This window comes from Monopterus albus, unplaced genomic scaffold, assembly GCF_001952655.1.
Source record: "Monopterus albus unplaced genomic scaffold, M_albus_1.0 scaffold19.1, whole genome shotgun sequence".
In the NCBI taxonomy this organism is placed as follows: Eukaryota; Metazoa; Chordata; class Actinopteri; order Synbranchiformes; family Synbranchidae; genus Monopterus; species Monopterus albus.
In genome coordinates, this window is record NW_018127899.1 from 3,103,094 (window position 1) to 3,115,167 (window position 12,074).

The 12,074-nt window shown below is 41.3% G+C and overlaps 3 protein-coding genes across 7 annotated transcripts in view; 2 read left to right on the plus strand and 1 right to left on the minus strand.

Moving 5' to 3' along the window:
* Positions 1–7,684, plus strand: part of syt8 (synaptotagmin VIII) — an 8,546-nt gene extending 862 nt beyond the window's left edge. The window contains exons 2-10 of one of the 4 annotated variants that reach the window (XM_020593573.1): positions 1,674–1,778; positions 2,692–2,876; positions 3,646–3,821; positions 4,798–4,893; positions 5,026–5,193; positions 5,528–5,695; positions 6,237–6,354; positions 6,893–7,026; positions 7,169–7,684. In XM_020593573.1, coding sequence (XP_020449229.1) covers positions 2,717–2,876; positions 3,646–3,821; positions 4,798–4,893; positions 5,026–5,193; positions 5,528–5,695; positions 6,237–6,354; positions 6,893–7,026; positions 7,169–7,405 — 1,257 coding nt within the window. In that variant the 5' untranslated portion in view covers positions 1,674–1,778; positions 2,692–2,716 and the 3' untranslated portion in view covers positions 7,406–7,684. Of the gene's footprint in view, positions 1–1,673; positions 1,779–2,691; positions 2,877–3,645; positions 3,822–4,400; positions 4,480–4,519; positions 4,592–4,797; positions 4,894–5,025; positions 5,194–5,527; positions 5,696–6,236; positions 6,355–6,892; positions 7,027–7,168 lie in introns of those variants that run through there. The other 3 variants (XM_020593572.1, XM_020593574.1, XM_020593575.1) reach the window with 3 other exon arrangements.
* Positions 1–12,074, plus strand: part of LOC109956450 (troponin T, fast skeletal muscle isoforms-like) — a 209,479-nt gene that overhangs the window by 80,179 nt on the left and 117,226 nt on the right. The window lies entirely within an intron of this gene.
* On the minus strand, positions 9,488–11,867 carry LOC109956449 (endonuclease domain-containing 1 protein-like). The gene is made up of 9 exons (XM_020593577.1): positions 11,827–11,867; positions 11,545–11,601; positions 11,237–11,341; positions 11,057–11,148; positions 10,793–10,907; positions 10,418–10,580; positions 10,088–10,145; positions 9,841–10,040; positions 9,488–9,802 (listed from the first exon to the last, which is right to left on the minus strand). Exons 3-9 carry the CDS (start codon positions 11,312–11,314, stop codon positions 9,636–9,638), a joined length of 873 nt encoding a protein of 290 aa, XP_020449233.1. The 5' UTR covers positions 11,315–11,341; positions 11,545–11,601; positions 11,827–11,867; the 3' UTR covers positions 9,488–9,635.

Consider the following 12,074-nt stretch of genomic DNA (forward strand, 5'->3'; position numbering starts at 1 on the left):
TGCTGATTACAGTGAAGACAGTCTGGGTGGAGATGGAGGGAGGAGACGTTTCCTTTCTCTGATCAAACAGTTTGAGAGTTGTTTCTGGGAAAAGCCTGGTCCAGTCTTTCTGTTAGATGTCACTTCCTTCATCTTCAGTGGTTCTCCAACAGGACTCCTGTTTACTCTGAGCAGTAGATCAGAAACACTTCAGTCTCAGCCAGTCGTGGTGTCGCAGCGAGCAGGGGTGTTGATGTTTCTGTAAAACTTATGAACAGTGAGTAAAATACTTGAGATTCTTTAGCTGCTTTCAACAGGAGGATTGGGCGTTTTGTATTTAGGTTATGGTTAATGACTACCAACAGACGCTAGTTTCAAAGAAGAAAAAAGTCCCATCATGTCATTATCTCTGAGTGTTTTCAGGATGGAGGAGAGGTTTAGAATATATTTTCTTTTTTAATCATTTGTTTATTTAAATGTTTTGGTGTGGGGAATCCTCTTACAGGTGTAACTGCTTTCTGTGGATCAGTGATCACATGTTGTGTCCTTTAAAAAAGAAAAAGCTCACTGTGGTCATGCACACATCCAGTGGAACCATGCAAACTGGAAAAGCAGAGGCCCTAGACAGCGTCCTTGAGTAACACCAAAGCAGGTGTTATGTGTCTGCTGTGACCTATGACCACCAAGGCTAGTATGATGGGATGGAGGAAGAATTTACTGTCTGTGTTTATCAGGGGTGATTTAAATATTCAACCCAAAGTGAAAGGACGTTTCCATAAAGTTATATGTTTGAAACATTCTGTAAACAAGTTTTTAAAGTGAGGATTGTTCTTGGAGGGTGGAATAGTTTGAGAAAATAAGGACCTTTATAATGTTTATTTAAAGGCGCAACATTTTTTGAAAACTCAGGACATATTTGGAAAGAGGACCATTTTGCTAGGATTAGGTTAACATGAGGGTCAAAGGCTAGGTAGCAGAGGTTTAGCTTTGAGGCCTTTTACCTTAATCTAATGGATTCCCTAGGCGGGAACACGGCAGCGGTGCTGCAACATTGTGTTGTTAACAGAGTGAATCAGACTGTGGGTTAATGTTCTGCTGCTGTTTGTTCATGGCGGAGGCCTGCAGCTAGAACTGCACTCAGTCATGCTAGGAGCATTTGATGTTGCTCTGATGTTTGGTTTCATACGTCACTGTTGTTGGGAAGCCTCCAAACTGCAGTTCAGGAGTTTTCACCAGCCAAAAATAACAGGACAGTGAATGGTTTTACAGATTTATAGACATAATTCTTCCAGGCTTCTTTGTCCTAGCATGACCACAAAAACGGTGTGAACTCTGACACTGTCTTTCATCATTTGAATGTGTTTAAGTTGGGTTCAATCAGGAAGTGGAGGCCATTTTGGAATTCCTTCTTTTCCTCGGGCCAAAATGTAGTTAACACGCAAACCGACAACATGTTGTTTTAAGACTTTGTTTGACTGTTACAACAAGAAATGTGACTTCAGTCAATATCTTATTTTATCATAGATTTTATACAATGTGAAATGGGTTGCTCATAATCAGGTGAGAGTAATGTTACTGTTTCTTGCCTTTGTGTTACAGCTCAGTCATCTCCTGTTTTCTGCAGGAAGAAGCAGAGACAGAAGATGTTCTCTTTATTAAATAAAATTGATGTTTTTTTTCTTTTTTTTTTTTAGATAATGTGTCTCGTAATTCCACCTCTTCACATTAAAACACAGGAGGAATTCACATAGTAAACCACTGAGTGTTCCTGAATACGTAACATTTGACTTATCAGTACAGTAAGTGGGTTGACCTGTTTACCTGTTTGCCTTTAGGCTGCACACGATACATATATTCTTTGGGCAATTTAACATTAAAACTTTGCTACAACCCAGTTTATTATACTTACAGCTACTGATGGAACTTTGAGCTTTTTATTATGTTATTTATTGTCATGGTTTTAGGGTTTAAGGTTTGTACTTGTTGACATTCTATTTTATTTTATTGTATTACTTTATGTAGTTTTGGGAGTTGCTGTATAATTTTGTTGTATTCTGTACAGTGACAGTAAAGGCTATCTATCTATTCTATCTATATCTATCTATCTATTCTATCTATATCTATCTATCTATCTCATTAGTGCAATGACCTGAATGAGCAACCATATACGTTCAATACATTAAAATAACTGTGCACTAACTTGTATTTTGCACAAACCTTTTGCTAACACTTTTGATACTTAAGGCTGGAATCCAGACACAACCCTTGTTCCCTCCTCCAACCATTACCTTCCTCTCCACCCAACCCCAGGCTGCGTACATGTCAAATATGGACAAATAGCCCATACAATACAATATGGCTTCATCAACAAGTATTCTCCAAATGTTAGATCATCTTTCCTGCAAAATTACAAATTAATTGTCTTAAAAAGTAAAAAGTAAAAATATTACAGCTTTTTCTTGTTTAAGTTTATTTTAACATTACAAACTTTATTCATATAACAAAATTCCTCCTAAAATATCAACACTTAGTTTAATGTAGTACCTCTTGTAAAATTTCTACTTAATTTGGGTATCATGACATTAGATTATGACTGAAAACTGTTATGGGTGTAGAGGGGTGGGATTTTCACATGGCGTTTGATTCTCCTGTTGTGACAGACTAATGCCTCCTGCTACCACTACAGGCCAAACTGTTCTCTCTTTTTTCCAGAACTCTCCTCTCCATCCTCTTCATCATGCCTAACTTCGCTGTAGTGCCACCAAAGACATCTTCTCAGTCACGTACTGCATCACATGTTACGTCAAACCCCGCCCACAGCAGCACTAATACCACCGTCAACCCGGCCGTCGCCGCCATCGGCGGCTTCTTCAGCAACCTGCTGGACAAAATCCCCTGTAAGTCACCGAACACTAGCTCGACCTAAACCTCTGCACATCCAACCAGTCCACAGCAGCACTCCCCCAAAAACACTGAATGGCAGAGAACGATTCATCCATAGGATCTGGAAGCCAAACCTTAACATCTTCAGCGGGATGTGTCTTTTTATTAAGTAAAAGTACAACAATGCAAAATACTCCATTAGCAGTAAAACTCCTGCATTCACAGTCTCTCCGATGTAAAAATACATGAGTGTACATGAGTAAAATGTACCTATAGTGTCAAAGGTACTCATTCTGCAGTAAAATATCTTCTGTGAGTGATACCGTGCTGGAAGAAGTACTCAGATCTGTAGTTTTTGTGAGTGATACAGTGCTGGAAGAAGTACTCAGATCTGTAGCAGTAAAAGCAACAATGCAGAAACGTAGTGGGGATACAATATCAAATGGAAATGCAGTAAATGCAAGTACATCAAATCTATACTTTTGATCAATCACTTGATCTAAGAAAGGTAAAAAAAATAGTGGGAAACATTTGAATAGATCTTTGCACAGAAGCAGGACTGTGGATTAACTTCCACTGAAACCATAAGGGAGGGATCTTTAAATTGCTCCTGTGAACTGATTACAGTGAGCTAAACCTGTTTCAGTGTACAGATGGTCACTTGACTCTTGTTTTGAGACAGACCTGAAAACCTGTCTTTAACCTGTTTGATTGAAGTTTCACCATAGCAGCAATATTTGATAACATGTCTTAGCTAAGTGGGTGTCCGTCTCGTTGCCACAGTGCCTCGATGGGCCATCTACGCTATCTTTGTGGCCGGTGTTCTGCTCATTCTACTCTGCTGTCTGTGCATCTGCATCAAGTGCTGCTGCAAAGGGGACAAGAAGAAGCAAAAGCAGAAAAAGAAGAGTGAGAAGACGAACCTGAAGGGCGTGGACGGGAAATCAACTGCAGCTCTGGTGAGTGTCAGCAGCCTCTGGACGTGAATCTGTGAATCTTTTATATGTGCAACACAACAGGGAGTTTGTTACTTTTGTTGTCTGTAGGCAGCATGTCATTGTCAGGGTGTTTTTGCCAGGATTAGCAGCATCACCAGAAACACAAATGTTAGCAGCTATAATTAATATTTTTATAGTAGCAAAGTGTGACATGACAGGGTGTTACAGCAGTGTTTAATGTTCAGGGGACTCTGGTACTAATGAACCTGTAGAGAATGATCAGCCGGCTCTGCAGCAGAGTTTTCTAGTGCGTTTCAGCTCATTGCTTAGTGTCTGGACCACAACGTTACAGTTTTGGAGCCAATGTCTAGCGGCCATCAGTGGCATGGCAATTTTGATGGGTTGACTTCAGCTGCTGCCTGGCGGAGACCAAAAACAGAGCTAAAAGGGTTGAGCTTGTTGCTCGACATATGAGCTTAGAAGGTGATCAAATGTCAGAGTTCACAGGTTGTTTCTGCAGGTTTAACTAAAATGTAAAAATTTACACCTGAGCTGCAGCATCCTCACTAAAATCAAGTAAAGTACCCCAATACTGTGCCTGAGTGAATGGTTTTAGTTACTTCCCGTCACTGTTAAATACACTGCCCCAATGTCAGGGGTGTGCTGCGTTGATGACATAGTGAGTACAGCGCATCACAGCTCTGCCTGAGCTAGTTTAAGTGCTTTGCTTCAGTAATAGAATTGACTGTTTTTGTTTCAGTGGATCATATATGCATCAACCTACATTACTTGTATGTTGTTTCAGTACCCTTCATTTGTTTTGTCCTCGGTGTGATCTTTGTTTAACATTCTACAGCTGTTATTTCTTGACTATTTAAGGTTTAAAACTGGTGGGATAAATGAGATTCTGCTTAAAGCTCCTGCCAAATGTGCCAGCTCTGCTGGTCTCCCTGTTTGCATGAAGATCTAACCTGATGTGTTTCCTGTGCATTGACAGGCTCAGTCTGATGCGGGGGATACAAACTATGGCACGGCCAAGAAGTACAGAGGAAAGCTGCTCTACTCTCTGGAGTACAACGCCGCTCTGTGTGAGGTGGTTATAACCAGCTGTTTACAGTGCAGCCTGATTAACCGCCGGGCCTGCTCACTGCACTGCTCCCAGAAACAACACAGATTAAAATTGTAACCACGTCAGTACCGTTCTGATGACTGTGTGTCTTCACAGCTCCTCATCGGGATCAAACAAGCCGACAGCCTGAAGGCCATGGACCTGGGAAAAAGCTCCGACCCGTACGTCAGAGTCTACCTCCTTCCCGAGAAAATCAAAACCTGCGAGACCAAAGTGTTCAAACACACACTCAACCCGGTCTTCAACGAACAGTTTACCTTCCCGGTAGGAGATGATATGACTTCCTGTGTTTTGATGCATTCAGTAAGAGTTTGAAAATGGTTGAACAAAATGCAGGTTGAACTTTTATCATTTACATTAAATTTGTATAAGAACGTTACTAACGAAAACTGATTTTTATTTAAAGAAGCTTTTAGTTTGAAATCAAGGATGTAAATTGCCTAGAATCCTTTTACTTCAGTAGCATTTATACCACTCAGTAATTCAGTAAAAAGCAACTGGTAAAAAAAACCCACTAATAATTAAGCTAAAATAGTTTTAATTTAAAAATGTTCAGATGAAAAATATTTTCCTCCTAACCTGACTGATCTTTCCACAGATTGCCAAGTCTTCCCTCCTCAACTCGACAGTGGTGATGCAGGTGTATGACTTCAACAGATTCACCAAACACGACATCATCGGCGAGATCAGGATGCAGCTCGCCAGCGTCGACTGGAACCACGTCATTGAGGAGTGGCAAGACCTCGCCGAGCCCGCCAAGTTTGAGGTAATGTACAGAAGATGTTGGTGAGATGGTACCGAGGCAAAGTGGTGCCTTGACTTAAAGGTTTACATGGGAGACTCTCAAAGGACCACTACAGTGTGCAAGGGCCCGAGTCACATGACCTGACAAGGGCCTCTGAGTTGGCACCAGTGCTAATAAACTGTTCTCACCTGTAGGTGATGCTGCCCTATGAGATTATAGATCTGACTAATATGAAACTTGCCAATCTTGTTGCAGTCACAAAATCTTATTGCTTAATAAATAAATAGTCTCATTTGATAATTGTAAAATGATTAGTGTTTATGGCACAAGTAATATAAAACGTGAACTGAACTAAGTTTAGAAAATGTGCAACAGACAAAGAACACCAAGTGCTTTTAGTTAATTAATGGCCGACTGTAAACATTGCCACCACTGTGAGTGTGTGGTGAGACCGGACCTCCAGAGTTACAGAGTGATGAGAGGCCAAGATACTGGCAACTTCGTATGTGTGAACACGGCCGTGGATCTGTGTCATAAGGATTTCTGTGTTTGTTTGCTGCAGGAAGAAAACCTGGGGGAGATCTGCTTCTCTCTGCGCTACGTCCCCACAGCTGGCAAACTGACTGTGGTGATCCTGGAGGCCAAAAACCTGAAGAGCATGGACATCAGAGGGTCCTCAGGTCAGAGCAACACAAACGTTTTCCCAGGGGTTAGACTAGGGTGACTGTGTTTCTACTCTGGTTCAGGACTCATTTGTTCTTTATTGAAATGTGTGGAGGTCGTGTTGGAGGGGTGGACAACGCTGCCCCACAGAGGCAGAACAGAGCAGCTGCAGGGAGGGTGAGAAAGTTTGAAGGCTGCTTAATTCAAGTGGAACAGCTATAATATTTATATTTCATGAATCTTTCAGATGATTATTTAGCAAAAAGGAAATCATATAAATCTAAAAGACACCAAAACTAGGCCAGTTAGTTTTTACCAGGACTGTTACTGTTCTTCATTATAATAGATTTAGTTATTGCCTTGTTCATATATAACAAATTAAATCCTGAGGTATTGGACTGTCAAACGTTTTGTTCAGTTAAAGGAACTAGGCCTGGAATAGTGAGTAAGTTAGCTTTTGCTAAGGCTAACTGGCTGGGGCACAGTAACTATGTTGCCCCCCTCCCCGTGTTGAAGTCGATGCCTGAGTGACTTTGCTCCACCTGCTGTTTGTAGATCCTTATGTGAAGGTGCAGTTGGCTTTGGACAAGAGGAAGTGGAAGAAAAAGAAGACGTCTGTTAAAAAGAAGACGCTGAACCCTTACTACAATGAATCCTTCACCTTCGACGTCTCATTTGAACAAATCCAGGTGAGTGAGAGCAGAAAGGACAAACTCTGACTGATGCTAATGGTAATATTTTAGAATCTGCCCAGGGGCCCGTGGGGACATCATCCATCCCCAAGTCTGGTGCTTTAATGCTGCTGTGCTGCTGTTTAATGTGTTTCCTCAGAGGGTGAACCTGGTGATCTCTGTGTGGGACCATGACACCATGACAGCTAATGACGCCATTGGGAAGATCTTCCTGGGCTGCGACGCCTCGGGGAACCAGCTGAAGCACTGGGCTGACATGTTGTCCAACCCGCGGCGGCCGGTCGCTCAGTGGCACAGCCTGCTGTCAGCCCAGCAGGTCAACTCCACCCTGAACCTGAAGAAGAAGGTCCCCCTCGCCGGCAAACTGCCCCTGTGATGGCGAAGACAAAGCGGAAAATGTTTCAGACATGAGGAGGTTTAAGTATCGTTTAAAGAACAGATGTTCTTCTGGGATCGTTTTATCTGTCTGATTGATTACTCTGTATTATACATGTAAGAGTAACTGTTCTATTTTACTATCAAATCATAAAGTCATATATGATATTTTGCTTTCAAACCTGAACAAGCTGTATCATACTAAACATGTTTCATCTGTCAAACGTTTGAACGGTTTTCTCTGATATTAATATTAAATAGTGTACGTGTCTGACTGTCAGGTGAGCAGCATTTCTCAGTAAGATCACAGAAACAATCCACATCCTGGAAATCTTTGACTTCTCTCCTGTCACAAACCCCCTGATGTTATTTCTATCAGATTTTAAAGCCAACTATTTTACAACCAGGAAGTCTCAGAACTGGACTGATCCTGGTCTTAATGAGGACTTATTCTTACTTTGGCACCATCAGGTGGCCATTCATTCATTCCAGCATTTCACTAACTACCCCTTTAGTGTATAAGAGGAGTGGTAGAGTATGGCTGGTTCCCATTCTTGTGAACATGATTTCTCAGGAACCCCTGGAGAGAATTTCTTCAAATTTAGTACAAGTGTTCAAATGGACTCAAGCATGAACTGATTAGAGTTTGGTGGTCAAAGGTCACTGTGACCTCACATCTGTCCCATTCTCGTGAATTTGGCTGGTTGGTGGAGGTGTACAACTATTAAGTGGTAATTCTGGTTCTTATTGATAACAAATCCTGTAAAAAGACCAAAACCCTCAGTGTGTCAGTCATCTCTCTATACTTTCTGACAGTTTGTAGATTGTGTTTCATTTTTTAAAAGGCTTAGTAATTTCCTAAAACAGCTGCTCATATTTTTTTTATCAAGCAAACAGGAGCAAACAGTGCATGTGTTGGGGACTATTTTCAGCTGCTGATGAATTCACATCTGGTTTCTAGTATGCGTGGCAGCAGGAAGGTGTGTGTGGAAATTTACATCTGGTCTCTAGTGTGCGTGGCAGCAGGAAGGTGTGTGTGGGTCAGAATAAACTCCAGTAGTGTGTGTTCATGTTGATGAAGGAGCATGTCTCTGCTGGGCTGGACGACACAGTGGAGCTCTGTGGCTCTGGGGGAGGAGAGACACCAGGCTGGGAGATGGACACAGGGTGTGCTGGAGACGCTCCGTGTTGGCTGAGGTTTGTTCACAGTGAGAACAATACAAATTATTGCCACATGTACCCGATAAGATTTGACTCATATAGCCAACATCTTACATGTTCATCTCAGGAACAAGTAAAAGTGGTGGCTCTGCTGAACAAGGAAGTAAAATTAAATAAAGCAATGACAGCTGTTTAACTGAAATATTTTCATCATAAAAACAGGGATTGGGGGGGATTTCTGTGGAGTTTAGAAAAATATTTTAAATATTTAAAGGTTTGTCAATTTTTACCCCACAAACAGACTTATAGAGTAAATGTGACTCACCCTTTTATTAAAGCACTGAATCCTCTGTAGCTGGGGTGTCAGGATATGCCGGTATTAAGGTGATATTTAAAAAATGAAATAGTGATATCATGGTCATAATACATGTTTAAAAAAATGCACAGAGATCTATTTACTGTAACTGAGTGCAGCAAGTGTGTCCCGCTGCTGCTTCAGGCCTCCAGAGATCACATTCATTCAAGGGCCCCTGAATCTGCACACAGAGCTGCTTTGGGTTTTACTCTGTCAGCACCTGATGCTGAAACATCATCTCATGTTACCTGGAGGAGGAGAAGTACTGGCTGGAAAAGGAGCACATAGATGTACTTTTACTTGGTTTCACTGTTGCTGGTAGGGGTTCCCTAGTTCTAGTGACAGTTTGTCCTGTTTCAGCATGACGGCTCCCCCTGCACAAAGCCTGCTCCATAGAGAAATGGTTCTCCCAGTTTCCCTGGTGTTGGTGGTCTTTCCTTATTCCTCTGCTGTGTAGCCCATTAAATGTATTGGGTTAATGTGCGCTGTGAATTCACAGCACTAGACGAACCACTGACAGTACAACATAAATTTCGGTTAAAAAACACACAGTTCACTTTATCTGCTTATTGCTTTTTATTTCTTGATTTCTCAGAATAATATAATGTTGTTAGACCTGATTAAATTGACACACAGACATCATGTATATGGAAGATCAGTTTTCAGGGTCATACGACTGTGTTAGTTGACAGAATTCATACTAATATGGTATGACTTAAGAGATAACAGCTGAACAATCTCCCTCAGTGGTGGTCTGTGCATTGCAGTTGGCAAACAGCTCAGGAGGTTCTCTATTTTGGTTGAATTTATGTAAGAAACTTTTAAGGCTTGTCAGGGAGCACTCCTGCACCGGGTTATTGTCGTTCCTCGCTGTTGCAGCACCACTCTTATTTTATCATTGTTCCTCGCTGTTGCAGCACCACTCTTAATGGGGACGTCGTTGTTGTCCACACAGCAGTAGGCTTGCCACATGTAATCAGGGATGTTGACACGATTGGCATTGTTATACTTTAGCCAGTTGTCTTGAGAGGGAACTGCACCGACCAGAACATAGGTTTTGTGGCAATCTGCAAATATCGTTTTGAGCTTGTTCTCATACTGCTGCCAGTGTTGTCCGTTCTCTCTTCTTTGAGCTCATTCTCATACTGCTGCCAGTGTTGTCCGTTCAGTTTAATATTTTGTGGAACCACGTTGGTCAGGGTGAAAGTGGCTCTGCTGGCATCACCTATAAAATAAAAATGAAGAGAAACAGGCAACAGGGGTCACAATAACCTAAGGATAATAATAACTTAGACAAGATATACATTTATAATTTGTAGATGTGAAAACGTTTGGGTGTACATGGAGGGTGGATCGATAATGAACATTTTAGCCACAAACTTTTACTGCATTCATAAGTAAAGAATCAGCAGGTTAGGTTCTGTTTGTCTTTATAGAGTAATTAAAACAACAACAAAACATGCTGAAAACTTTTCCTTCCTCATGAAACATCCTTACCTCCATGGTATCCTTTGGGGTTGAGGTGACCAAGGCTGTAACCAGAGTTCTTGTAGTCATCTTCCACAGCCTGATACTTTCCTATTAAAGCTGTAGTGATCTTATAAGTATTCTTCATCTCCTTAATACGCATCATGTTTTTATCCCAGGTCCTGTCGATCAGCTACAAAGAAGATTCACCTCAGTAAAATGTTTCAAAGCTTATGCAGATGGTACTGTTGAGACAAATGCAAAGATTCCCTTTGCTTATAATGACATTTTCTATACAACTTACAAAACTACAGAAAACACATAAACACTCTCTATATATTTTATGTTAAAACCGACATGAACTCATTTATATTTGCACACACATACATATAAACAAGTATGTACCTGAGGCTCTAAATGCCAAGGACTGCTCTGGGGAGCTTCAGTAGTGGGCTGGTATACATAGGCAGAGTAGACAGGAATGCGATTGCAGGTGTCGTACAGTGTGGCAAAGTAGTAGCTGTGGAGCAAAGGTTAAGAAACATTTGATCAAAAACCCTGAACTTATAACAATAGATTGAAATGATTCCTAGAGCTCATTTTAATGTGAAGGTCTAAGACAGGTCTCAATTACAGCTTCAGTCATTTGATTGAAATTTGACGTTTTACTTGTTGCTGTAAGACTGGCAGATGTGGGCATGATTCTCGGAGCCCAGCCCCTTTGGCTCAAAGTTTTTGTAAAAGAACTCCTTGCACTCATTCTGTATAACAGAAACAGACAAAGTGAACCACTCACAGGCTTTTGATTTACAAAGGTTTTGAATGCAGTGACAAAAGAAGAACACAAACCGTAAAGTCATCCACAACATGTGCACGGCCGGAAAAGATGAGTAAAAAAAGGCTGCACACAGTCACCAAGCTCTGCATTCTGCACAAATCCTTTGGTATCAAGATCTGAACAGAAGAAAACAGGACAATGTAGTTAAAATGAAGCAGATCTGTGAAGATGGACTGAAAGTCAGCAGCTCAACTGTGGAAAAGAAGTCAGGCCAGCTTTATCTGTAACCTCTCCTCACCTTCCCCTTGCTCACTGTCCTGCCATTTTATCTTTATTCTGTATAATGTGACAGTTTGAATGAGAAAATGAGACCAGCTACCTTGTCTGGGTGAAGATTGAAGTCTCAATCTGGAGGTCAAGTCTTCTCAAGCAGAAGCTTCAAAGAACAAAATGCATGCAACAGAAACTTATATATTGTCCTGGTCGAGGCAGAAGGCCGCCCACCAAGAGCCGAGGTCTGTCAGAGGTTTCTTCTATTAAAGGGAGTTTTTTCCTACCTGTCGTCACCAAATGCTGCCCAAGGGGGGCTGGGGGGGTGTTAGGTTTCTCTCTATAATAATAATAGTAAGACCTTAGTTTGTAAAGTGTCCTGAGAGCATACCCCCCCGAGCAATGATGACACTTTACTGGTGATTTTGGTGTGGTTGTTTGGCACTATCCAAATTAAACTGAAATGAATTCAACTCTGAAAATTAACCTTTTATAAAAGAAACACTCCACCCAGCCATATTACTACGTATGTGAATGATAGTATGTGTTACCACCAAGTGATGAATAAAGTGCAAGGTGCCCTGAACTTTATATTTATAACAATCACTCACAGCTGTATTTCTCACTCGATACACTTAA